Genomic DNA, 24500 nt, shown 5'->3' on the forward strand with positions numbered 1-24500 from the left:
ACTTGACATTTACGACCTTGATTAAAAATAGGTTAAATTGAGGTTAGATTTCCAACCCATTTTTACTGAAGTGATTAATTTTATAAATAGAATATTAATAATAGGTACATGCTTTATCCCTTAAATTAAACCATTGCTAAACTAAAAATATGAAAATTAACGATAAAAATCTTTGTGCATTTGCTGTGTCAGCAACTCCTGTTGATAAAGAAGGGTTTTTAAACAAAAGAGGAGAACTTAATAAAAATTTTCAAAAGAGGTACTTTGTCTTGAAAGGGAATTTGCTTTTCTATTTTGAAAAGAAGGGAGAAAAGGAACCTCTCGGTGTAATAATTTTGGAAGGATGTACAATTGGTGAGTTCGACTATTGTATAGTATTTAACAATATAATTGATTCATTAGCATGTACCAAGTACAGATTGCCCGAACTTGATACTTTGTTGATTAATAAGCTGGTTTGGTACTGGTATTTTAGAGTTAGGTGAAGAAGAAGAGCAATTCTGTTTTAAAATTCTTTTCCATGGTACCAACAATAGAAGTTATATTTTGGGTGCAGAATCTCAAGAATCCATGGAACAATGGATGAAAGCTTTAGCATGTTCTAGTTATGATTATATGAAATTAATGGTGGCAGAATTGCAGAGACAATTAGATGATATAGAAGGTAATTTAGAATTCGTTTAACAACAGACATACAGGAGTACTTGTGAAATATTAGTGATATTGTTTAATTTCTCCCATTTTTAATAAACTTAAAACTTCATAAACTTAATAACATTGCACAAAAGTCTTCAGCAGTCCTTAATAGGCATTAGTATATTGCCATACCTTCGATACCTTTGTTAGAAGTGTCATTTTGGCATAACGGTAGGTAGCTAGGTGTATAAAAAAGAAGAAACAATGTTTTTAACAAATTTTAAATCAGATTAGATAAAGTTATCTTATCTGTTCTTAAAGATTTAGACATTAAATAGTATTAGATTGATAATTTTTTTGTTATACAACGAGGTTCTGTATGGAAACTCCAATAGATAGCTATGATTTGGGAAACAGTAAATTTTATGTTTATCCAGAAACTCCTATTCCTGTACCTGTCAAAGAGGCTCAAAATTCACCAGTTGCACCGCCAAGAACTAGGCACAATCCTTTTAATAAACCTGAGATGAATACACATGTTAGGCCTGCCAGTGTTAGAAACACTAGTAAGTAGAATTATGTTTTTTATGCAATATAGGCAGCAATATAACATTTTTTTAACTGTAATAGTTATATAAATATATTTTTTTATCAAAAATAATAAGCTTTGCAACCAAGCTCTAGTAACAATTCACTTAGTAAAAATTGGTCAAAATAAAATGTAAAATAACACTACATAATATACAGGGTATTTCGAAAAACATTTGCTATCTCTTGGGAAGTCTATATTTTTTTCGACTTATTATAATTTTCTTCCAAATGCTTTTTTTGCAAAAGTTATTATAAGTGTTACATATTTTATAGTACTAAAAAAGTCTCGACATATTCACCAGGAACCTGTATATGAGTTATCACTGGAATATTATTCTAAAAAACATATGCGCCATTGACATTTTTTGATAGCAAAATTGAATAGGCCATTTAATGCCAATTAAAAGTTCTATCATCATATTTTCTCTATTTCACCCTCCTCTCAGGAGATAAACTTAATCACGATTAATAAAATTAAAATTAATAAATTATTTATTTAATCAATTTTATTATTAAATGTTATTAAAATTTATAATGCTGAAGTTCAGTGCTACCTACAGCAAATTGAAGAAAAAAATTAATTTTATTTAAGATAATTACAAATAGTATATTAAACAAAGAGTTTCGAAAACGACGTTTTGCACACGAGTTCGACTGTTTGTTGGCTCGAGCCGCAGGCAAGAGCCACAAGTCGAACGAGTGTACAAAGAAGTTTTCGAACGAGTTTTTTACGCTATTTTTTCTACGACTACAAATTAGCAGCAGACTCACTCAGTTTTTGCGAGTTTTGTGGAATAATTTGCGATGTAATGATGACACTTCTCTGACGGCTGCGTTGCGTTTGGCGTTTCAGCTAAATATTGGAGGTTAAAAATGTTAAAATTGATACATGTCGTGCGCTAAATCCTTATCACACGACAGTTTGCAAAACGCCAATTTCAGATCGAGTTTTCCGTGTGTCAAACTGTATTTTCTAGGCTTGTCGTAGAAAAAGGCATTTTTTTAACGTTTTAATATTCTGTAACCAGAGCTGTAACTTTGAAACTATGCATTTCTGCACCAATGTTTATAGGAATTTTTTTTATATTTATTGATGAGGAATGAATAAGTTATTATTAAACACTTTGGCCTGTTAACAACATTATTTTTTTTAAAGATTGCTATTAGTTTAGGATTAATATAAGGTAAATTAATAAAATTGTATTTATCGTATTAGGGAGATTGAAATCGATAAAATATCAAGAGACAACTTTTAATCAACATTAAAAGTCAGTAGCGCACAGTTTTTTTCTTAGAAAAATATCCTATATGCACGTCCCTAGTGAATCTGTTTTAACTTAATAGTTTAGATATGTTGCAACTATAGTAAATTTTACCCTAAATATATCATTCGAATCGCTAAAAGCACTTAAAGAAAATTATAATAAATTGAAAAAAGTTTAGACTTTAACCCCCTGTAGCCACTAAAACACAGCAGAATCGGACCTACAAAACACGTCTAAAAATGATTAATGGTGTATGTGACATGACCATTGCCTGGAAACTTATATCGTGCTTATATGGCGAAATTTTGATAAAATAATTTAGTACTCACTAAAAACACAGTATGTCGCTAGTAGTAGGAAAAATAATTTTTAGAGGTTACTAGTTTATTTGGTTGCCTGCTTTGAATAAGAAGACTAAGGAAGGAGCAAACCAATACGGGAACAGGGATCGGAGTGTTTGGGCCGAGAGCTAATTACTCCGAACCAATGGGCACTTACCCTAGTATCCTACAGGCAGAAATCTACGCTATCGAGAGATGCGTACAACTTATCTTAGATAGGAACTATCGGAAACAAGAAATAGCCATCTTATCTGATAGTCAAGCAGCATTAAAGGCGATCAACTCAGTATCAATCAATTCGAAATTGGTCAAAGAATGCATAGAGAAGCTGAATAAATTAGCCAAAGAAAACAAAGTCCTCCTGCACTGGGTGCCTGCTCACCAAGGGATAGAAGGCAATGAAAAAGCAAATAATCTAGCTAGGAAAGGAGCGAACACTCCACTAACTGGACCAGAACCGTTCTGCTTTCCAAGTGGTAACCAACTCAAGGCGGAACTCAAGAACTTGGAAGATTCCATCCGCAACCTGGAATGGAAATCTTGCAATGGTCTAGGACACTCGAAGAAGTTTCTGAGGGCTTATGATCAAGAAAAATCACAGATCTTCCTGGGTCTGAGTAAGAACAATCTTCGGATTGTCACGGGGTTTTTAACAGGACACTGTCTCCTCAATGAACACCTCAGTAGATTGAAACTAAGAAGAAACGGCGAATGCAGATTCTGTGGGGAAGATGGTGAAACACCAGTACACCTCATCACTGAGTGCCGAGACGACAACCATTCGTGCCATGAATTTTGGTACGACTGATATTGGAGATGGAGAACTACCCTCTATAAAACCGTCCCAGATACTGGCTTTTGTCAAAGCCCTGGGACTGTATGATGAGTTATGATTCAAGAAAGGGGGACACAATGGATCTGTAAGGTCGAAGTGATTAACCCCCCTCCCACTCATTCTAAATTCTAAAAAAAAAGGAAGGAGCATATCAAAAATCTTAGGTACACCGCGATGGGCCTCAAATATGGCCGACTTAAATTCCGGTTTATCAGTGTCGTTCTAATTTTATTTAAAAAATGTAAAACTATGATGTAGGGTAGACTCAATAATTTGTTGTTTTATTTTACGTTGGGAATAAATGTTGGTAGTTATTAAAGTTGTTATAAAAATATATAATTCTAATAAAAATATATAAGTTATAATAAGTATTTATTAACACAAACATCCGATACGCTACTGAAGCAGGTAAGTCAAATTAACGTATCTAAATTCTTTGACATCTAATCTTTGACAAGTAATAAATAAAAGCTAAAATGCAAGAAAAATATATAATTTAGTTAATTTAAGTGAATTTCATAAATGATCGGTTTACTACACGTATGTATATTATATGGTCACTTACTACCGAAAAGTTGTTCCATTATTTCACTCAATTTTTGCCGAGATCTACCGCACGCTACACAACCAACTATTTTAGAATCTTTTTCGATAAATGGCGATAGTGTCACTGTTAGTTTAAGTTCTGCCACAATTTCCATCTAGATTTACTACCTTTATACAACTATCAGTAGTAGAATAAATAATAAATAACATAAAATAAGCTCCGTAAAGACTGACAAATCAAACCAAATCAAACTCAATGGTTATATAAAAATTGTTTTAAGAACACATGAGGAATCACACCATAATTATTTTAGACTAATTAGAAAACACCCTGTATATTGTCAACTTGACAATGATTGTTGATAAATCAAAAAATATCTTTTCTGTGAAAAAAGCCCGATTTTCGCAGGAAAAATTTTGATTTTATTGAATTTGGGCCTGCGTCTGCAAATACCGGTATGTTTTTTAATATTCTATCTATCTAAATTTTAAATATCATAATCAGAAATAGTTTTATTATTTATTAACTGTAAAAATGGTATACTTATGAGTTTTATAAAATATTGTGATTTACTTTCTACCTTGTAGTCAAAATTTATATTTAATAAACTGTAAAATATATATATATATATATATATATATATATATATATATATATATATATATATATATATATATATATATATATATATATATATATATATATATATATTCTTATGTTTTATTAAAGTTACTCTGATATGCTAATATATCAGTGTAACTTTAAAACTAAATCCTTTGAAATCAAATATAAACATAAAGAATATTTACAGCAGAAAAGGCGAAGGCGCTGGGTTAAACGTAGTCTCTACTAAGAACACGGAGGGGCGCTTTGACCCAAAATTTTACTATTAAGTTTCATATCTATCTTAATAGAAGATTATTTTCTTTTATCTATGGACATGATACCTTTATCACCTAGGATATTCCTTATGGTATTTTTATTTGATATTTAGAGTCTATTGGAGGATAGATCTGTCAAAGGGATGTTGAAATACTGAATAAAACTGATTTTTAAAAAAATGCGACATAACACCTTTTTCAACTCATGTCTTTAATTATTATTGTAGATAGTGCAAAAGCCAAATTTAACGTTAACGGTGTAACACTATCACGAATACAATAGCTCTCTACTAATAGCGATAGCACCTTAAATGTTTACATCTCTGGGATCAACTCAGGAAATACGTGGAGTGCGTTCCACTAAGCGCTCATAATGCTCAAAATATGCATTCGGTCGTTCCACATGACGATCGCGGACGTTGTGGTCGCGGCGTAAACGTCATTATTTTCGCTCAAGCCGAGCTCACAACGACCCATCTGAATATTAGGATCAAAGTGGACGTTGAGGAATTTTGGCGCAATTTTATAGACTTAAAATAAAAATTTTCATAGATTCTCATAGCCAATAATACGTGGCCTAAGTTTTCGCTTTCTACGATCGCGATTTTGTAAAATTGCATTCCACTATATTCGTGTGAACTAGATGAAGAAGTTTCAGACCCATTCCGATGCACCAAATATCCAACTGTCGCCAAAGTCATTTTGATTTCCTTTTTTTGAGACAGATTTTTTGAATTCTCTTCTGTGATTTTGACTATAATTTACTATTTATTTACATACATTGACAGGATTGCCGCTTAAAACGCCCCATAACCCATTCCACTTGAGTTTATGATCATAACGCTCGCAAGCAAGTGGAACGGGAAAAATCGCGATCTTGAGCGTGAACGTTAAGAGTGCTTAGTGGAACTTGAAAACCAATATGGCGTCGAAAATGATGACGAAAGTTCCAAACTTCATGAATCGTGTAGTATATGTTGATATGGCAAATAAATCTTATTTATTTTATCTTACTTCAAATTGGATGGCACATGTTTTTTGAAACACCCTAAAGAAGTAATACATCCATTGGATGCTATTTTGTTAGTACCGTATGATCGAGTAAAAACGGCGTCCACTTGGCTCGGAAATGACGATCGATGACATTCCCCATATAATTTTACATATAAAACGACAGCGATCTTCATTTCATAGCCATCTCTGACGCCGTTTTTTTACCATGTCATTTCCCAGCCAACTGGACGCCGTTTTTTTTTCGATCATAAAGTATACCGGGTGCGTCTCAAAACTGGCTCACCCCTATAACTTTTTTATTTTTTGAGATAAAAAATCGAGATTTGGTATATATGACATAAATTAGGATTGATTGACTTATTCAGTTGTTTTCTGTCACTTCCTGTATCACCGGAAATGACTACAACTTTTGATTTTTAAATGGTACCCTCGTGCTTTATTCAATAGAAAATAACACTCTGGATGTAATGACATATCATATGTCAACTTTTAACATTTTCGAATATGGTTTATTTGAAATTGTAACATGCGATTCATAACGACAATTTGACTCGATATACCAAGTGTGTGGTACCAAATTCTGTGGAGTCACCCTCATTCCATTTGAAAAAAATGAGATATGATTAAAAATACGATTTGGGCATCTTTTAACCGGCCCGGACAAGACACGAATAATATTAGATGATCAAATCTATGTTTCCAAGACTCCTTGATTAAAAATTAGTGTTTTTATAACAGCCATGGCACTCTAGATTGAAATTTAAATTCAATTTTGTTTTAAGCAAAAATGTCAAAAGTTGACATATGATATGTCATTCTATTTAGAATGTCATTTTCTATCGAATGAAGTAAAAAAATACCGAGGGTGCTATTTAAAAATCAAAAGTTGTAGTAATTTCCGGTGAAACAGGAAGTGACAGAAAACAATTGAATAAGTCAATCAATCCTAGTTTATGTCTTATGTAACATACCAAATCTCGTTTTTTTATCTAAAAAAAAAATTAAAAAGTTATAGGGCTGGGCCACTTTTGAGACGCACCCGGTATATTATGATGCTACTTAACTACATAATTAAATATTTTTTAGGTAGAAATGATGAATCCATTAGACATTCTGATCCAGCAAGTTTACCACCAACACAAAAGATTACATTTAGAGAACTGCATAATTCTTATGGAAGACCAATCTTGCAAGATTTTAATATTTGGAAACGAGAACAAAGGGAGAAATCGGATAACGCTGTTACAAATTTGATCTCATTTTAATTAAATAGGATAGATAATGTTCATAAGTTGCATATGAATGTAAATTATTGAACTAAGAAAATAATATGAAAATTAATACTATTTTATTTTATAACTGTAGAAATCCAATTAAATGCTTATAATGGTTTATTATATTAATAACTTTGACTTATTTATTAAAGAAGCATTTTGATATTAAAATAATTTTGATAGATATACTTTTCAATATTACCATATTAGCCTATTTTTACATTTTTTTTTCTAATGTAAGTTTGCTTTGTGATGATTTATTTTCCCCATATGTATTTGAATCATGTATATTACAAAATTAATATATTTATATTTCAATTCAAAACGTATTTTTTTAAATATATCAAAGGTAATGTTTTTATTTCACTAAAATGATAACATTTACATCATAAAACATAATATACTTTGTATGATAATGCTTGCTTTTGATTTAAATGAACATAATCTTCTAATTTTAAAATTTCGTATATACAAGATGCAATTATTAAATAATCGGTCATCATTTTTATAGAAAAAAATTGTGTGTGCACTATTTGAGCATATTTGAAGTGAAACTTCTTACTTCCGTTTATCTGTCTGTCCGTCTGAGAACTCCATTCGAAGACCTCTATACACGTGCCGAGTTTGGTCCCAATCGACCCATAATTAAGAAACTTCCTGATGATTTTGTAGCCCGTTCCCAATTATGCTGAAATCGACCCACATTTTTCTTCAATATCAACCCCTAACTCACAGAGCGGCCCGTATTACGACGTTTCGTCGTAACCTCCGATCTAGTGATGGGCAAAACTGTTATTTTTAGATAACAGTTGAAACTGTTATAGTTATTTATAAAAAACAGCTTAAAATAACAAGTTTCTTTATTTAATTGCTAAATATCTGAAAGAGTATGAGGCGGTCACCGCCAGGCGTATTAACGCAGTTGCAAGTTGCAACAATGACGTGCTTGGTGGTAGTATTTCCAGGGTGTCAAAACATTTCTAAATATCGATTGTTATCTAAAATACCTCTAAAAACGGTGGTTGCTTACAAATAAGCGCTGCTTACAAATTGCGATATAAAAATAGCCAAAATTCCGCCACTCGTCTATACCTATATATTCCGATCTACCTACGCCCTGCCCCTCGATCCGCGTAGACCCTGAATTGCGTAGCAGTGTACAGGGTGCATCTCACTCGACGGGCGAGAAGCTCTTGGTTATGATTTTACCATTTGCGGTCAAAAATAGCAATATAAGGAAATGTGTAGTATATTATTCATAAGTAAACCAACTACACACTAGAGTTCGAATTAATTTTACACTTAAACTAGCGTGTACCCGCGACTTCGTTCGCGTCGAATTAATAATTTGTAATGGTGATGATAAAGCAAAGCAAGAATTTCCATTAACATACAAACTGTATAAAATTTTCTCACATTTGCCAAGAATAAGCTTTTAGCGTCGAGCAGTTTAAGCAGAATCGTGGTTAATCAATTACTCAACTTTTTGGAACACCCAGTATGATTTTTTTAAAAATTTCAAAATATGTAAAAAAACAAAATAAATTATGCGTGTCCAAGCGTTTTCCCGAAAGACTAACCGTTTTTTAAATAACAAATATTGTAATATTTGAGGGGCATTTTCACCCTCTTGGAATTTGAGATTCGAGAAACCCCTCCTTATCGAACCTCTACACCCCACAGTCAATCCGTTTGCCAAAAATCAGCTTTAAACGTCAAGCAGTTTAAGCAGAATTGTGATTACTCAATCGTCATATTTTATGAAACACCTTGTATATATTTTTAAAAATCTTAAAATATGTAAAACAACAAAATAAAATATACGTGTTTAAGAGTTTTCCCGAAAGACTAACCGTTTTTTAAATAACAAATATTGTAATATTTGAGGGGCATTTTCACCCTCTTGGAATTTGAGATTCGAGAAACCCCTCCTTATCGAACCTCTACACCCCACAGTCAATCCGTTTGCCAAAAATCAGCTTTAAACGTCAAGCAGTTTAAGCAGAATCGTGATTACTCAATGGTCATATTTTATGAAACACCTTGTATATATTTTTAAAAATCTTAAAATATGTAAAACAACAAAATAAAATATACGTGTTTAAGAGTTTTTCCGAAAAACTCACCGGTTTTTAAATAAAAAATATTCTAATATTTGAGTGTGGTTTCACCCCTTTAGAATTCGAGTTTCGAAAAATCCCTTCTTATCGAACCTCTACACCCTAAAGTCAATCCGTTTTCCAAAAATCAGTTTTTTACGTCAAGGGCTTTAAGCAAGATCGTGATTAATCAATGACCAGATTTTTCAAAACACCCTGTATACATTTTTAAAAAATCTTAAAATATTATTCTGAAAAATCTTCAGAATAAATAAATACCTAAATATTGAAACTTAATAACGTACTGAAACATACAGCGCCATAATATCTCGACCTCCGCCCGTTATGCTCGTAACAGGTTGAAAAACAATGTATCTAAAACAACTGATGTGTTATTCTCCAACCTGTTTCGAACCTCCATCGACAATCGACCCACTCCCATTATGTCGACCGCCGCTCTGTTATGCTCGTAACAGGTTAAAAAATAACGTATCTAAAATGACTGCTTCGCCAACCCGTTGCGAGCCTCCATCGACAATCAACCGATGCAGCAGCGTTCCTTTCCCACTCCTGTTATCTCGACCGCCAGGCGTTATGCCCGCAACTGTTTCAAAAAAGCTGCTTCTTTTATATCCTATTATTTTTAAGCTGTTGCAAGCCCAATACGACCAGCGACGGCATCGACCGATGCAAATACGTTCGCCGCGCCGCGCTGTAGCGCATACCCCACTCCGTTGTCCGCTGTATCTCGCCGCCTGTATAGATGGTTGTCGAAATAACATATTTTCCATCCATACTAGTTGTTTTTTTGGAATTGCTTCGAGCAGCATCGAATTTTGGTGGTTCCACGAAGATCGATCTCCTGTGTGTCGTTATTTTATATCTATTATTTTTTAAGTAATTAACGGTTGCGTTATGTTATTTCTAAATAATTGTTATAAAATAACAGATATTTAAATAACAACCCATCACTACTCCGATCGTTACTACTTTTCCTGATTCTAGCTCGTGTGTCACGGCCTTCAATTTTTACTCCCAACTCGCGTAAAGAAGTTTCACTTCAAAAATATGAAGATTTTTATGATTTTACTACAATTTAGATAAATAATAAAAAAAATAATGTGTACTATGCTCTTTTAGATGTTTAACATTAAAGTCAAAAAGTAACAGAATCCTGTTATTTTAAGCTCTTAATATAACAGTAACAATTTCAACTGTTATTTAAAAATATCGGTTTTTCCCACCACAACTTTCGTGCTACTTCGTGTCTATTGATAATCAGATCTGGTTTCGCAAAATAGCAGCTATGGTTTATGGATAACTATCGTTCCTCCGGCGCGGCGACTGCCTAATAATAAAATTTGGGTAAATGCCCCAGGTATTGCATCCGGTATTTATATCCAAGAATATTTATTAATAATTTATGGTACTCTAACAAATTTTAACAATTTCTGATGATGTGGTTAAATTCAACATTAAAGAATCATCTAAGAGTAAACGGTCAGAAAACTATCAGTTAAATCAATGGACAACAGCCAAAAAATGAAAAACACGCTAGCACATCTTCTATGGTGCCATTTAAGTAAATATCTTAATTTTTCAGGGGGATCTTCAAAGGGGATCTTATTATTTCTTAATTAATCTGAATTAAGTCAAGTTGGTGATTGAATTGTCAAATGGAATTAAGTCAAGTGAAAAGTTATGTGAGAAGATCATCTATTGGTAGTTTTTAGGGATGGCACCCTAAATCAACACATTTTATTTAATAGTCGTGAAAGTATAAATTTGATTAACTTATAACATGATGCTGAAATATATATTTTTTTAATTAATTGTGAACCTCCTCTGGGATCAACTTTAGACTAAATCAACCTTCTTAAATTCTCAAATGTATAAACACTATTTTTGGAAGGAACGGAAAAGGACCAGAATGCAATAAAATGTAACTATAATAATTTTATACTCATAGAGCGGTTTATTAATAATACCTAATTAATATGTATATAATTATTTATAAAGTTATTAACATGTGTATTTTACTAATTCAACTAATGTCAATAAAATATTTACAATTTCTTTTAACTATTAATTTCCCCAATTCCCTAAAATTGACATATTACAACAGTAACTATTATTTACAAAATTATGGTACTAAAATGTCGCGGAACTTACAGACAACAGTCCTAAAACCGGTCCACTATATTGACAAAATAACTTTTAAATAAACGTAACATAAATTATATAAACAGAAGTGATTTATAAAAGAAAAATATACAATAAAAAATATAGTACAGCTTTGAAGGTTTTATCACCTAATTTTTTATAATTTGCGATTTTTTAAATACTGTCATAAATAAATGTACATCAGATTGGATCGTCAAGACAAGATCAAAACAAAATCAGAATGATTTTTAAAAACAAACAAAAACAAAGTGTCATCTTGGGACATGTCCCAAATTAAATGTGCAAAATAACATTGGCAACAAATGTTAAAAAGAGATCTTCAATCTTCACTAGATTTTACAGTATAACAACGATCTCTTATTGTAAATGCTAATTATTTTATTCCATACAGTAAGCACCAATAAATACCAGTCCAAATCATACATTTCCCAATAAATAATTATTATTAATCTCCAATTTAAAAATTAGATTTCTCCATAGTTTATGACAGTTTTTAGCTAAAATATATTTAATCAGTGCGTACTGTATAGAACAATATTTAAAAATAGTAACAGGATGCGCAACAATTCACAACAGTTTTAGCTGCAACACACCTGAGGCGTTAATAAAATATATTATAATTTTGGCCCCAGTAAAATTTTTGTTTTTACTTTAAATTTACGTCGTCAAAAAAGAGAAAAAATCTTTTTTAATGTATATATAGATGTGTTTCTTATTTTAATATATATTTAAAGTACATATTTCATTCTCTAAAATAGTTCTAGCGACGTATAGTATTTAAAACATTTGTATATTCATTTCAAAATTACAATTTAAAATATTTTTTTTAATTATAAATAAACCAGTATACAACATAACTTCATATTCTATTAGGTACATATACAGGGTGATTCTTAAATAAGTGCAAATAATTATATTTATATTATATATAGTATATTCTGATCCCAAACACACGATTGTTTTTTTTTTCGCGAAAAACACAATTTTGAAAATTTGGAATTTCTTTAAAAAAATCCATATTTTCAAAAACTGTTTTTAGTTTTTAGTTAAAAAACATAATTTCTGGATAATATGGCAATATAAGTAGTAGATTAAATTTACAAGGAAGAAAATGCAGAAAAGATCGAGTGATTCTCAAAATTTTAGCAAATCATTTTTTTGTAATTTTCAAAGTAGATAAAATAACTCGGTTATTTTGTATTTATTTGAAAAACGGTAAAGAGAAAATATGTTTCTTTTATCGAAATCTACCAGCCCTGAAAATATTTGTACTTATTTAAGACTCACTCTGTATAATAATTGAGTTAATATGAAATAAATATAAAAAATATAAAAACTTTTAATAATCACAATATTCAAAACGATTTAATCTAATTTTGTAAGTTAAGAATTTACAAATTTTCAAATTATTTCTATTATAATTGTTTTCTGAATATGAATAGTATATTGGGATTTAATTATCTTTCGGCAATGAAAATATAATTTTTGACGTAAGTTTGAAAATATACTCTGTCCAACGAAAGGATACAAGACAGTGACAGTTGTGTCTGTCATTTTAGTACAGGCGTAAATTGAATTTTCTGTCATTTTTTTGGTTGTCTGTCGAAAATCTTCCTCGGCTCTTTAGATAAACTTTACTTCGAAATTGTTTAAATTTAGGTATTATGAGGTTATACTTAAATATGTTCAGAATTTCATATGTAGGCATATCGAAGACGACGTGGATCTGAAAGCGACAGTGTTGCCATATTAAAATGTGTAGTAGCTGTAATACGTTTAACGAAAATATCTTTGGATAAAAAATCCGCGTTTATGTATTGAAAATTTATTCGCGTTAAACATGGAATAAGCGACAAAAATAAAAATTCTTTTATAGATATTTAATATGTCGTATGGTCGAAAAAAGTCATTTAGTTGACTTGAAAATGACGATTATTGACATTTACCATAATATTTTACATATTATGAAATAACAGCGATCTTCATTTCCAAGGCAACTCTGACGCCGTTCTTTATTAACCATATAATATTATATTAAATTTTTTTAATGATAGAAAATCCGTATTATTAACGTACTGTTCCCAAAATCCGTAAATCTACAGATTAATCAGTAGATCTGGCAACACTGTCTCCGGCAACCACTCACTCAGTCGACTGAAAGCAGATCTATGGTACAGTATTCTTTATCCGCTGCGCTGTAAACGACTATCAGCGCGCAGCGGCGCAGAGCTAAACTAAATCTAGAAATTCTCGGACAGGTTTTGTGCCACGAAATCGTCCATAAGGTTGCGCATCTTCTTATTTCTTCTTATTTTTTTCTTAACAGAAGATTACACACACGTCTTAGTTATCAAATTTAGTAGCTACACAACTGAATAAAATTATTAGTGCAAAAAAAAAATCAATAAAACACTATACTCTCTTTAAAGCTGAAATAAAATTAAAAGTTATACCTCTGATAATCAAATATTTTGTATGTTCTCTAATGTCGACTAGAAACAAATATACAAATGTTTTAAATTGACTTAAAAGTGAAACAATTTTGATTTAAATATAAGCTAGCTGTATTATATACAAATTGTTCTAGAAATATTGGTGTTTACCTATTCCACCACCCTCTTTGGCAATACCTTAGAATACCACAATATTTGATTATATTGCTGGCTAAAATTGTATTCCTTTTCAATTATTTGTCTTATAGTTTAGTAAAATTAAAAAACGTCAAAAAGGAGATATGTGGTAAGCTTTAATAATATATTATATTGTAGGTATAGGGCTTTGATCTTGCACTTTGCAATTTTCATTTTGATAGATATATACTTTTGCCTAATTCAGTCTATTTTTTGTCGTTTTTTTACATGTGTTTCAAATGTGCTTTAAAAACTTAATCAATTATGGAAAATCTTGGAATTAATATATCTATGTATGTATATATAATGTATATAATTTTTTTTTCAGGTGTGGAAATTCAGAACTATGAAATATCAAATCAGCCATTTATACATTACTATACTTTATAATTTTCGCCTTTACTAGTTTTCAATAAGGCCTTCTACTTCGATATACAAAATAATATTGTCAATTTATTTATTAATTACTAAATAACAATCAGAGACACAACTACAATAAAATTGCATAAGGAGACATAGGCACAGAATATCTTAACTGTACACAAGCAATTTTGATAGTTAAATTCTCTTGAACGCCAAAACAATGTCTGGAATTTTATTGAAAGAAATTTTTAAATGCACTGAGAAAAATTATTTTTTATATAACTGTTATTTTATTGTGACGTCACTGGCGTGCAGTGCTAATCAAAGCAGGGCAGGCAAAATTTGGCAAAATAATAAAATAAAAATAGTTTTTACTATAAATTAAGACAAAAATTATCAAATTCGGCATCACTGCGCAGGACAGCGATCGACACCAACGAAATAAAATCACGCGTTATTCCATTATTCCCTCTCTTTTTTGGCCTTCGAGTCATTGCGGTCTGTGTTTGTGTTGTGGGCCACTGTGTGACGTTATATTTTTACAAAATTTACTACATAAACAATCAAAAAATTCAATTTCAAGTAAAATTTTAAACGCGATTACAAATTATGTTCTAAAGTAGGTATTTTAAGTTAACGTTTCCTTTTAGCTGCTAAGGTTAATCTGGACGGGGCCTACCGACTTGGCGAACGTCTAAAACCGACTCTTACTCACGAGATATACGATCTCATCCGGCTTTGAAGCAGTGTGAATGAGCAGTGTGTGTCAATATATTTTACACTCTTGCCATGGAACAACAGAATTTTTATGTTTGGATGGAAAATATCCCAAATTAAAACGTCAATAAATAAAAAGAGGAAGAAATGGAATCTATGTTCCTTCTTAAAGAATACTTTCAATCATTTCGATATCGGTGTTACTAATATAACAGCCTAAAAATATGACAAACTCGCTTATAAAACAAATCGCTTATATCGCTTTTGTAGAGTTAAGCAATTCTGTAACACTGATGCAAAAATTTAAACATATTACAAACGAAAATTTAACTGTATTTTCTAGACTTTTTTTTTGAGGTACACCTCTGAAACATCTCTTTAACCTGACAAATAAAATAGTTTCTCCAAATTTGATTTATTTCTTATTGTACTAAAATACAATAAGAAACAAGGAAGAAGATCCCTGAGATGCGAAAGGAAGCTGACAAAGGAAGATTCAAGTAAGTTATTAACAAAATTTCTTTTCAAGCACCATAATGAAACACATGTAAAATGTCATTGATATTGAAACTTACAGAAACACATATTACAATTACATTGAGATTTAACTAACCTATTTATTACTCTTGTAAAACACTGTGATTATTGGCAGTTAAAAATATATAATATTATAGTTTATATATTCGGCGATTTCAGTTTAAAAATAGTTTTTATACAGACTAAAATTTATTATAATATCACAATTTTTCTTTGTACAATAAAAAACAATAGGGACAAATTACAGTTAAATTATTCTCTGTATGTACATTGTTCAATTAAAATAATATCAGTATTAACAACACTTTGAGTATTATAATAATTTGTCACTATACTTACAATCTACACATTGGCTAAAATAATTACAACCATAGGAATAAGTTCCATGCGAAATTTTGTTCGCTTAACGTTCTGACAATGGATTTAAAATTGCTGCAAATTTTGACCACCTTCTCTTTAAGTACCGTAGAATATATACTCAAAACAATGTTTAATATGTACAATAAAATAATATGTAATGTACATAACGAAACTTCAAATATTAAGACATCAACAAAAAATTAGGCGAGTGTAAAAGATTAAAAGAAATAGAAACGATAAAATGAAATCAGGTTACACTAAATGCCTAAACACTGCCTATAGGCACAGGGTTTTACAAGAGCGCTGCAGCTGTGTGATAAAGTTGAACTAAAACTTGCATATGAACTGGCAGACATGACAAACGGTCCTTGGTGTTAGAGTCTAGAGCCAACCAGGAAAGGGCGTTATAGCCTTCCAAAACATACCTGAAATATAATAAAATACGTTATCTACTGCCGACTTTATAAAATAAGTAGTGAAAAAAACATAGAAGTATATACAGGGTGTCCCACTTAAGATGGATACAAGCCAATATCTTGATTTTTTGTTGAGCGATCTTTTTCATTTTTGGCAGGAGGCTGCATGGCTATAAGACGTACATTTTGCCCAGAGTAAGAAATGCGATACTTCATAGACGTACGTTTTAATGGAATTTAATATTTTTCGAGTGAAGAGTTAACCCTTAGGACAGTATTTATTTCAAATCTAATAAATTATATTGAATCCTCCTTACCTAAGATACTTAAGTTCTAATTTTTATAAATATTGATACAGGGTGTGTCATTAAAATAAGACATTTTTATTTTTATTATAATTTTTTAAGTACTTACGACGCCACTGGATAAACAACTGGTTTATTATCAATAACCACACACACAATTATATCCAATTATCAATTACTTAATAATTGATTTAAGTTTGGTTGAAGATGTTGACTTTCACTTCGTTATAGTTTTATAAATTTTTGTTTAGGGCATATTTTTCAAAGTTAATAGTGATTGTTTTAAATAACTATTTGGATTTTTTAAAATATTCCTCAATAAAACGAATAAAAATCATATTTCAGATTCCATTAAAAACTCGGTTTTTAAATTATTTTGTAACTCATTTTATTCATTTGTATTAGCAAAGTTAAAAAAACAATTTTTTAAAGTAAACAAAATAAATTGAAAGTATTTAGTTTTTTTGTATCGTATCTTAATTATTATGGAAGCTATCTGAAAACTTAAATCGATTATTAATTGATAATTGGTTATAATTGGTTATTGATAATAAACCAGTTGTTTATCCAGTGGCGTCGTAAGTACTTAAAAAATAATAAAAATAAAAACGTCTTATTTTAATAACACACCCTGTATCAATATTTATCAAAATTAGAACTTTTGAAGTATCTTAGGTAAGGAGCATTCAATATAATTTATCAGATTTGAAATAAATACTGTCCTAAGGGTAGTTTACTCTCGAAAAATATCAAACCCCATTAAAACGTACGTCTATGAGGTATCGCATTTCTTACCCTGGACAAAATGTACGTCTTATAGCCATACAGCCTCCTGCCAAAAATGCAAAAGATCGCTCAACAAACAATCAAGATATTGGCTTGTATCCATCTTAAGTGGGACACCCTGTATATATCTATATTTTTTATATACCTGCCGGTTGTTTGTATTCTAACAGGTAAGATAAAATTTAATAGTAGTTGATGAAGTTTTACCTAGTTTTGCCCCCTTAAGCAATGAATTCCGAAAATCATTCTAATTACTCAATTACACTACATAAGGAACCTCTGTGCAAATTTTTATACTCCTAGGAGAAATTTTTTTAGAATGTTCACCCCTCATTTCACCCCCTTAGAGGGAGAATTTACAAAAATTGCTTCTTGGTGCTAAATTACGTTATACAAGGAACTGCGTAGAACACTGCGCAGAATTTCATACTTCTAAAACCGATTTTAACAAATTTTTGTACAAATTTTCATCCCTTATTTCTTAGGGGATGAATGACCAAAATTCGCTTCTTTCATCACTTAAGGGGCCTCTGTGCAAAATTTCATACTCCTAGTCCTAGAACGGATTTTACATAAAAATTATACAAATTTTCACCACCCCTAGTTTTACCCCCTTAAAAATAAATTCCGAAAATCGCTCTAACTATTCAATTACACTACATAAAGAACCTGTGTGCAAATTGTCATACACCTTGGACAAATTTTTGTCAGAATATTCACCCGTCATTTCACCCCCTTAGAAGGCGAATTTCCAAAAATTGCTTCTTAGTGCTAAATTAAGTTATATAAAGAACGTCTGTGCAGAATTTCATACTTCTAAAATCGATTTTAACAATTTTTTCTACAAATATTCATCACTTATTTATTGGGGATGAACGTCCAAAATTCGCTTCTGAGTACTCACTTTCGTCACTTAAGGAACCTCTGTACAAACTCTCACACTCTTAGAACTAATTTAAAAAAAATATATACAAAATTTTACCCCCTTAGGAGACGAATTACCGAAAATCGCTTCTAACTGTTTAACTACGCTACTTATGGCACCTCTGTGCAAAACTTTGTACTCCTAGGACATATTCTAATTTTTTTTGTATACAAATTTCACCCCTTTAGAGCAAATTTCCAAAAATCGTCATTTGGTACTCAATGACGTCAACGAAGGAGTCTCCGAGAAAATTATCATACTCCGAGAACAGATTCATCCCTAATTTCACCCCCTTAGGGGTTAAAAATTCCTTCTTAGTGCTCTTTTAATATGTACCAGGTCAAGCCACATCGCAGGTTTGCCGTATCAATCACAGTCACGCTTTAGCCAATCAATCGTTTTATTCTTATCTTGGTAACGACCGTGATCCGTTATTTTTATTTCACGGTGACAAAATCACAGGTAGCGATTTTTTGCTCTATTGTTAAAGATGAACGATATGAGAATGAAACTGAATTATCTTCATATATATATGAAGGTTTGAAATTTCACTTTTTGCCTCTTTTTAAGAAGTTTGTAAAGAAAATTTCGAAACATTTTGCTCATCAGCCGATCAGTGTAGCGAGCTAGTGATGTAAGCCATTTTCAGGAGCAGCAGAGGCACAACCTAATCTAAGTCCCCAGTTTGTTCTATATTTTGCATTAATCGACTGTGACTTGTTTTGTTTAATTCCAAGGTACGCTTCAATAGTACACAAATCTTAACAGTTTAGTGGGTTATAAGTTTAATTTTTGAATTAGGATAAAACTCCACAATTATCTTACATGTTAAAACCCAGACAACGGAGTTAGGAAGACCAGACATGTATAAACAAACCCTGTGATATCTGGTATCTATATAAACCAAAGATAACTTACCTTAAAACATCTGTAGTGTACTGAGAATCTAATGGATGACTAGTAACTTGAGCGGATTGTTGAAACAAATCGTCGCTACTCTGTTGAATGTTGGGACTGTGTAAATGCAGAGCATTTTTGAGAAAGGCTGGACAAACGCCTTCCAGATGGGGACAAGACGCCCAAAACCACCGCGGCATACGTCCGGTAGGCGCGGTGGATACCAAGTAACCGAGAGCCAGAGGTTGCTGGAGAACTATGCCAACCTGAAAGAAAAATATGTGGTTTAGTTTTATATTTTTATTATGAATACTATTTACATTATCATAAAAGAAATGTAAGTGTTCCTACAAAAGAACAATTTAGAATCTAAATTTAAAACATAAATAATAATAAACCATGTTTATTCAAGGTTTATAGACATATTTATAGAGAGTCGTCATGGCTTACTTTTGAATACTAATAAAAGTAGCAAAAAGTCACACAAAATATAATTCTTTTCTTGAGATTTTTATTATCAGTATTGTATGAAAGTATAATTATTGAGACTAAGAAACTTGAGAATAAAAAAGTATTATTGAGACCTACGCTCTGAAGCACTATGTCTTTAACTGGTCATGAGCCGCCACTACCTAGAGGTATCGGTACTGTATAAAAAAAAATAACTTACTTCTTCACTCGATTCTTGTCCTTTAGATAGACCACCCGGTATACCAGGAGCTCCCTCCATACTCCCAACTCCACCGCCTCCAGGACTGCCTGCCCCCGCATCCTCTCTTCGTGGGCTACCAGTCGGAGACTGGGCCAACTGGTCCCAGTTGAATATTTCGGTAAATTCTTTATCTATTCCTTCAGACAAATCGTCGTCGAACGCTTTGAATAATTCGTCGTCGCCTAATTCGGCACCGATATGTTGTTCCTGGAAAGAAAAACATTAACAATTAGTACACAGTTTTTATAAGGCCACCCCCAACAATTCAATAAGTATAAGTCCTTCTTCCAGAAACTAAAAACTTTATAGTTTTTAGTTCTTTATGAGAAAGTTAGCCCTTAAGTATGTACATCAAGAAATTATTTGAGACAATTCCCTCCCCCCTCAAACATATTTATATCCAGTCAGTATTTATACTTCTACGAGTAATTTGCTATGGCGATCTTATAAGTTGAAGTGAGAAAAATGCGAAGTGTTTATTACATATCATTTCATGCGCTTAAGAAAATACTTGCTCTTGTCACTTTGCTTGGAACATCTTGATTAACTCTTCGTACACACGAAAATCGGTACCAAAAGCTAAGCGTTGCCGACCGTGTATACTTTAACAATTAATAAATATCTCTCTCAATAATTTTCATAAAATTTCTAAGTTAAATAACTCGGTTATTTTCAATAAATGCAAAAATTGGTAATAGAAAATATTTTCCTTTTCCTTGGGTAATTACTCAACCGTATTCCAAGCAGAAATCTTCGCCATTCTACAATGTGCGAGAGAAAACAATAGAAGAGCTTATTTATGTAAGCTCATCAATATATGCTCAGACAGTTAGGCAGCACTTGGGGCGTTTATAATGCCAAAGTTATCGTCGAGACTCGTCTGGGAATGCCTAGGTGGACTGGGAGCTCTGGCACGAAGGAACAGAAATAAATTATTCTAAGTGCCGGACCACAGCGGCATCCAAGGTAACGAAAAAGCCGATGAGCTAGCTAGGCAAGGATCATCGGCATCCTATCTTGGTCCAGTGCCAGTACTGGGAATACCCAAATGTATGGCCCGTAGTACACTAAAACTCTGGATCAGGGAAAAGCAGAATGTCCACTGGCGAAACAGACAAGGGCACAGGCACAGCAAGGCCGTTATCCAAGGACCTAGCCGCTAACCGCAAAAGAACTGCTAATATTTAGCAGGAATAAAGTGCTGATTACAACGGGCCTCTTGACAGGGCACATGGCTATCAAGTGTTACCTGAGCAAGCTTAATGAGTATGAAGGAAGTCTTTGCTGCAGACTCTGCGATAAAGATCCTGAAACAGGGGAGCACATAATATGTCACTGCGTGGCTCCAGATCGCAAGCGACACGTTTTATTTGAGAAAGCTAGGCTAGAACCGGAGGAACTATACTCCCATCCTATCAAGGACCTGCATAAGTTAGTGCAGGGCACAGGGATAGGAGAATGGGTGCAGATATAGAAAGGGAACAAATACAATAGGCCTCACAGGTCGCAGTGTTTCCGGCAGAGGACGGCCCCTGGTTATTGAAAATAAAATAGAAAATATGCTCCTTTGGTTTAAATTTACCCACCCTTCTTTATGTTAAAAGAAAATATGTAAAAGTGGGCAACGCTGTGCCGGTTGGCAATATTATTCACCTCTTCTCGGTGGGTTTTAAAATTATAATAAAATCCAGCATTTTTGTCCCTTTTTAACAGGTTTGACTTTTTTCATTATGTCTTCATATATATCCGTCATTATCTTCCACTTAAAAGATCTAGACCGCAGATTTATGCATTAATACATACCTGAAACGCTGTTTGTGACGACTGGGTTGTGGCACTAGTAGGGAAAACCATAATATGCGTACAAGAAACGTCCTGAGGCGTTGACAGTTGCGAATTGACGCTGGCCTGACTGAATCTTTCGTCGGGAGTGAATTGGTCCGGCATCAACCTCAAACAGGAATCAGGTTCCAAACTGACAAGACAAGCGGATAGAATACAAGGCACTGCGCTCGGATACAGCATCGAACATTGGTTACAAATCTCCTTCAAATGCCTGGAAGCCTTCAGTAAGTTCTTTTTGCTGAGAAGCCAGCTCCAGCCTTTTAGTTCGCCATGACCTAGAAAATACATTAAAATATTTAATTATAAAGCTATTTATTCATTTAATTAATAAAAATAAAGCGCTATCAAAAATGAATGTAGGTAGTTTTCATGTCTGTAATTGGCATAAACTAAGGCCAATTACCAAAATTAAGAACTAACTTTTTTCTTTTCCAATGATCTGGAGGTAATGGAGTGACATAAACCAATACCCTTAACTTACATTGGATATGCATAGAAAGGATAATTCGATCGAAGATATACTAGGTTTATCACTGAAGTTGTTGAGATTAAAAATTAAACACGAGTTATTTGTAGTCTTGAATACCGTGGGCAAAGTACAGAGACTGGCATGCATCTGCATTGCAGGTGCTATGAAAACAGGCCCAACAGCAGCAATGGAGGTCATCCTAGAGCTAACACCACTGCACATTGTCGTCGATAGTTATGCCAATGCGACAATGATTAGAATGGTCATTGACGGAAAAAGTACTGGGAGAATTTTCAGGTCAGGGGCTTGGAACACCCTCAAAAAAAAATCAGTTCTCCAACTCCCAGTGGATGACATACCAAGAATCTACAACTTTGAAAAACACCTCACTCAGAAAATGAATAAAAAGGAATGGAACGTTTGCTCAGCATGAAAAAGGCCAAACCATAACGTGGTATACTGATTCCAAAACCAAAGCAGGGACAGGGATAGGAGTATTTGGGCCGAAAACTAAATACTCCGTTCAATGGGCACCCACCCCAGCATCCTTCAGGCAGAAATCTACGCTATCGAAAGATGCGTACAATTTATCTTTGATAGGAACTATCGAAAACAGGATATAGCCACCTTAGCCGATAGTCAAGCAGCGCTAAACGCGATCAACGCAGTAACCATCAATTCGAAGTTGGTCAAAGAATGCCTAGAGAAGCTGAACAAATTAGGCAAAGAAAATAAAGTCTTCCTACTCTGGGTGCCATGCCGGCCCACCAAGGAATAGAAGGCAATGAAAAAGCAAATGGTCTAGCTAGAAGAAAAGAAGCGAACACTCCACTAACTGGACCAGAACTGTTCTGTTTTCCAAGTAGAAATCAACTAAAGGCGGAACCTGGAAGACTCCATCCGTAACCTGGAATGCGAATCCTCCAACGGTCTAAGACACTCGAAAAAGTTCCTCAGAACTTACGACCAAGAAAAATCAAAGATTTTCCTTCATTTAAGTAAAAACAATCTTCGGATTGTCACGGGGAATAGGACACTGTCTCCTCAGACTGTGGGGAAAATGAGGAAACACCAGAACACCTTATCACTGAGTGCGCCGAGACAACGACCGATCGTTCCGTGAACTTTGGTACGGCTCATGTTGAGGATGGATAATTGGCCTCCTGTGGAGGACTAACAGGACCCCGTCTCCTCTATGAACACCTCAACAGATTGAAGCTAAGAAACAAAGGAGAACATAGATTCTGGGGGGTAAATGGAGAAACACTAGAAAACCTCATCACTGAGTGCGCCGAGACGACAACCATTCGTGCCATAAACTTTGGTACGATTGACATCAGAGATAGTGAACGAACCTCTGTAAAGCCGTCTCAGATACTGGTTTTTGTTAAAGCCCTGAGAATATATGATGGGGAACACACGATAGATCTATAAGGTCGCGGTGATTAACTCCCCTCCTAAACATTCTACATCCTATTTGTAGTCTTTGTTCTTACCTATTCTCCCCAACCTTCCAACCACCAATCGCCAAGGCCGTACGCTTTGCGACATAATGCCCAAAATGAACGTCATCAGTTTTTCCAATCCGATCCTGCGCGCCGATGCCTTTTTCCGCCTGCTTCTATTTGGTATGTCTATATTAATGGTAACTGTTTCGAAAATCTCTCCTCTTTCGTCGGTACAGACTGCCAATAGCCAGCTTTGATCGTCGGAGAGGCAGTAGGAAATGTAGAGGACTGAAGCCTGGTCCTGCGTACCTTTGCCGAATGCTTCGGCCGATTCGACTTTTTCCCGCATCGGTGCTAGTATATAGGGCGGTGTGAACAGTCTGTAAGGTGCCCGATTGTTTTCCTAGAAAAATAATAACTTTA

General features: G+C 33.1%; 2 protein-coding genes across 6 annotated transcripts in view; one reads left to right on the forward strand and one right to left on the reverse strand.

The window, feature by feature from the left end:
• LOC115874254 (sesquipedalian-1-like) lies at nucleotides 1-7441 on the forward strand. Its single transcript, XM_030889351.1, has 4 exons — nucleotides 1-354; nucleotides 476-664; nucleotides 1074-1202; nucleotides 7197-7441. Exons 1-4 carry the CDS (start codon nucleotides 150-152, stop codon nucleotides 7373-7375), a joined length of 702 nt encoding a protein of 233 aa, XP_030745211.1. The 5' UTR covers nucleotides 1-149; the 3' UTR covers nucleotides 7376-7441.
• Nucleotides 7442-14516: 7075 nt separating this feature from the next.
• Nucleotides 14517-24500, reverse strand: part of LOC115874255 (mediator of RNA polymerase II transcription subunit 13) — a 166286-nt gene continuing 156302 nt past the window's right edge. For 3 of the 5 annotated variants that reach the window (XM_030889355.1, XM_030889354.1, XM_030889353.1), the window contains 5 exons: nucleotides 24126-24480; nucleotides 22119-22435; nucleotides 20274-20522; nucleotides 19625-19869; nucleotides 16567-16699 (listed from right to left, as the gene is read on the reverse strand). In XM_030889355.1, coding sequence (XP_030745215.1) covers nucleotides 16567-16699; nucleotides 19625-19869; nucleotides 20274-20522; nucleotides 22119-22435; nucleotides 24126-24480 — 1299 coding nt within the window. Of the gene's footprint in view, nucleotides 16700-19624; nucleotides 19870-20273; nucleotides 20523-22118; nucleotides 22436-24125; nucleotides 24481-24500 lie in introns of all 5 variants that reach the window. The other 2 variants (XM_030889356.1, XM_030889352.1) reach the window with 1 other exon arrangement.

This window comes from Sitophilus oryzae, unplaced genomic scaffold, assembly GCF_002938485.1.
Source record: "Sitophilus oryzae breed Bouriz unplaced genomic scaffold, Soryzae_2.0 scaffold_125_pilon_pilon, whole genome shotgun sequence".
Lineage (NCBI taxonomy): Eukaryota > Metazoa > Arthropoda > Insecta > Coleoptera > Curculionidae > Sitophilus > Sitophilus oryzae.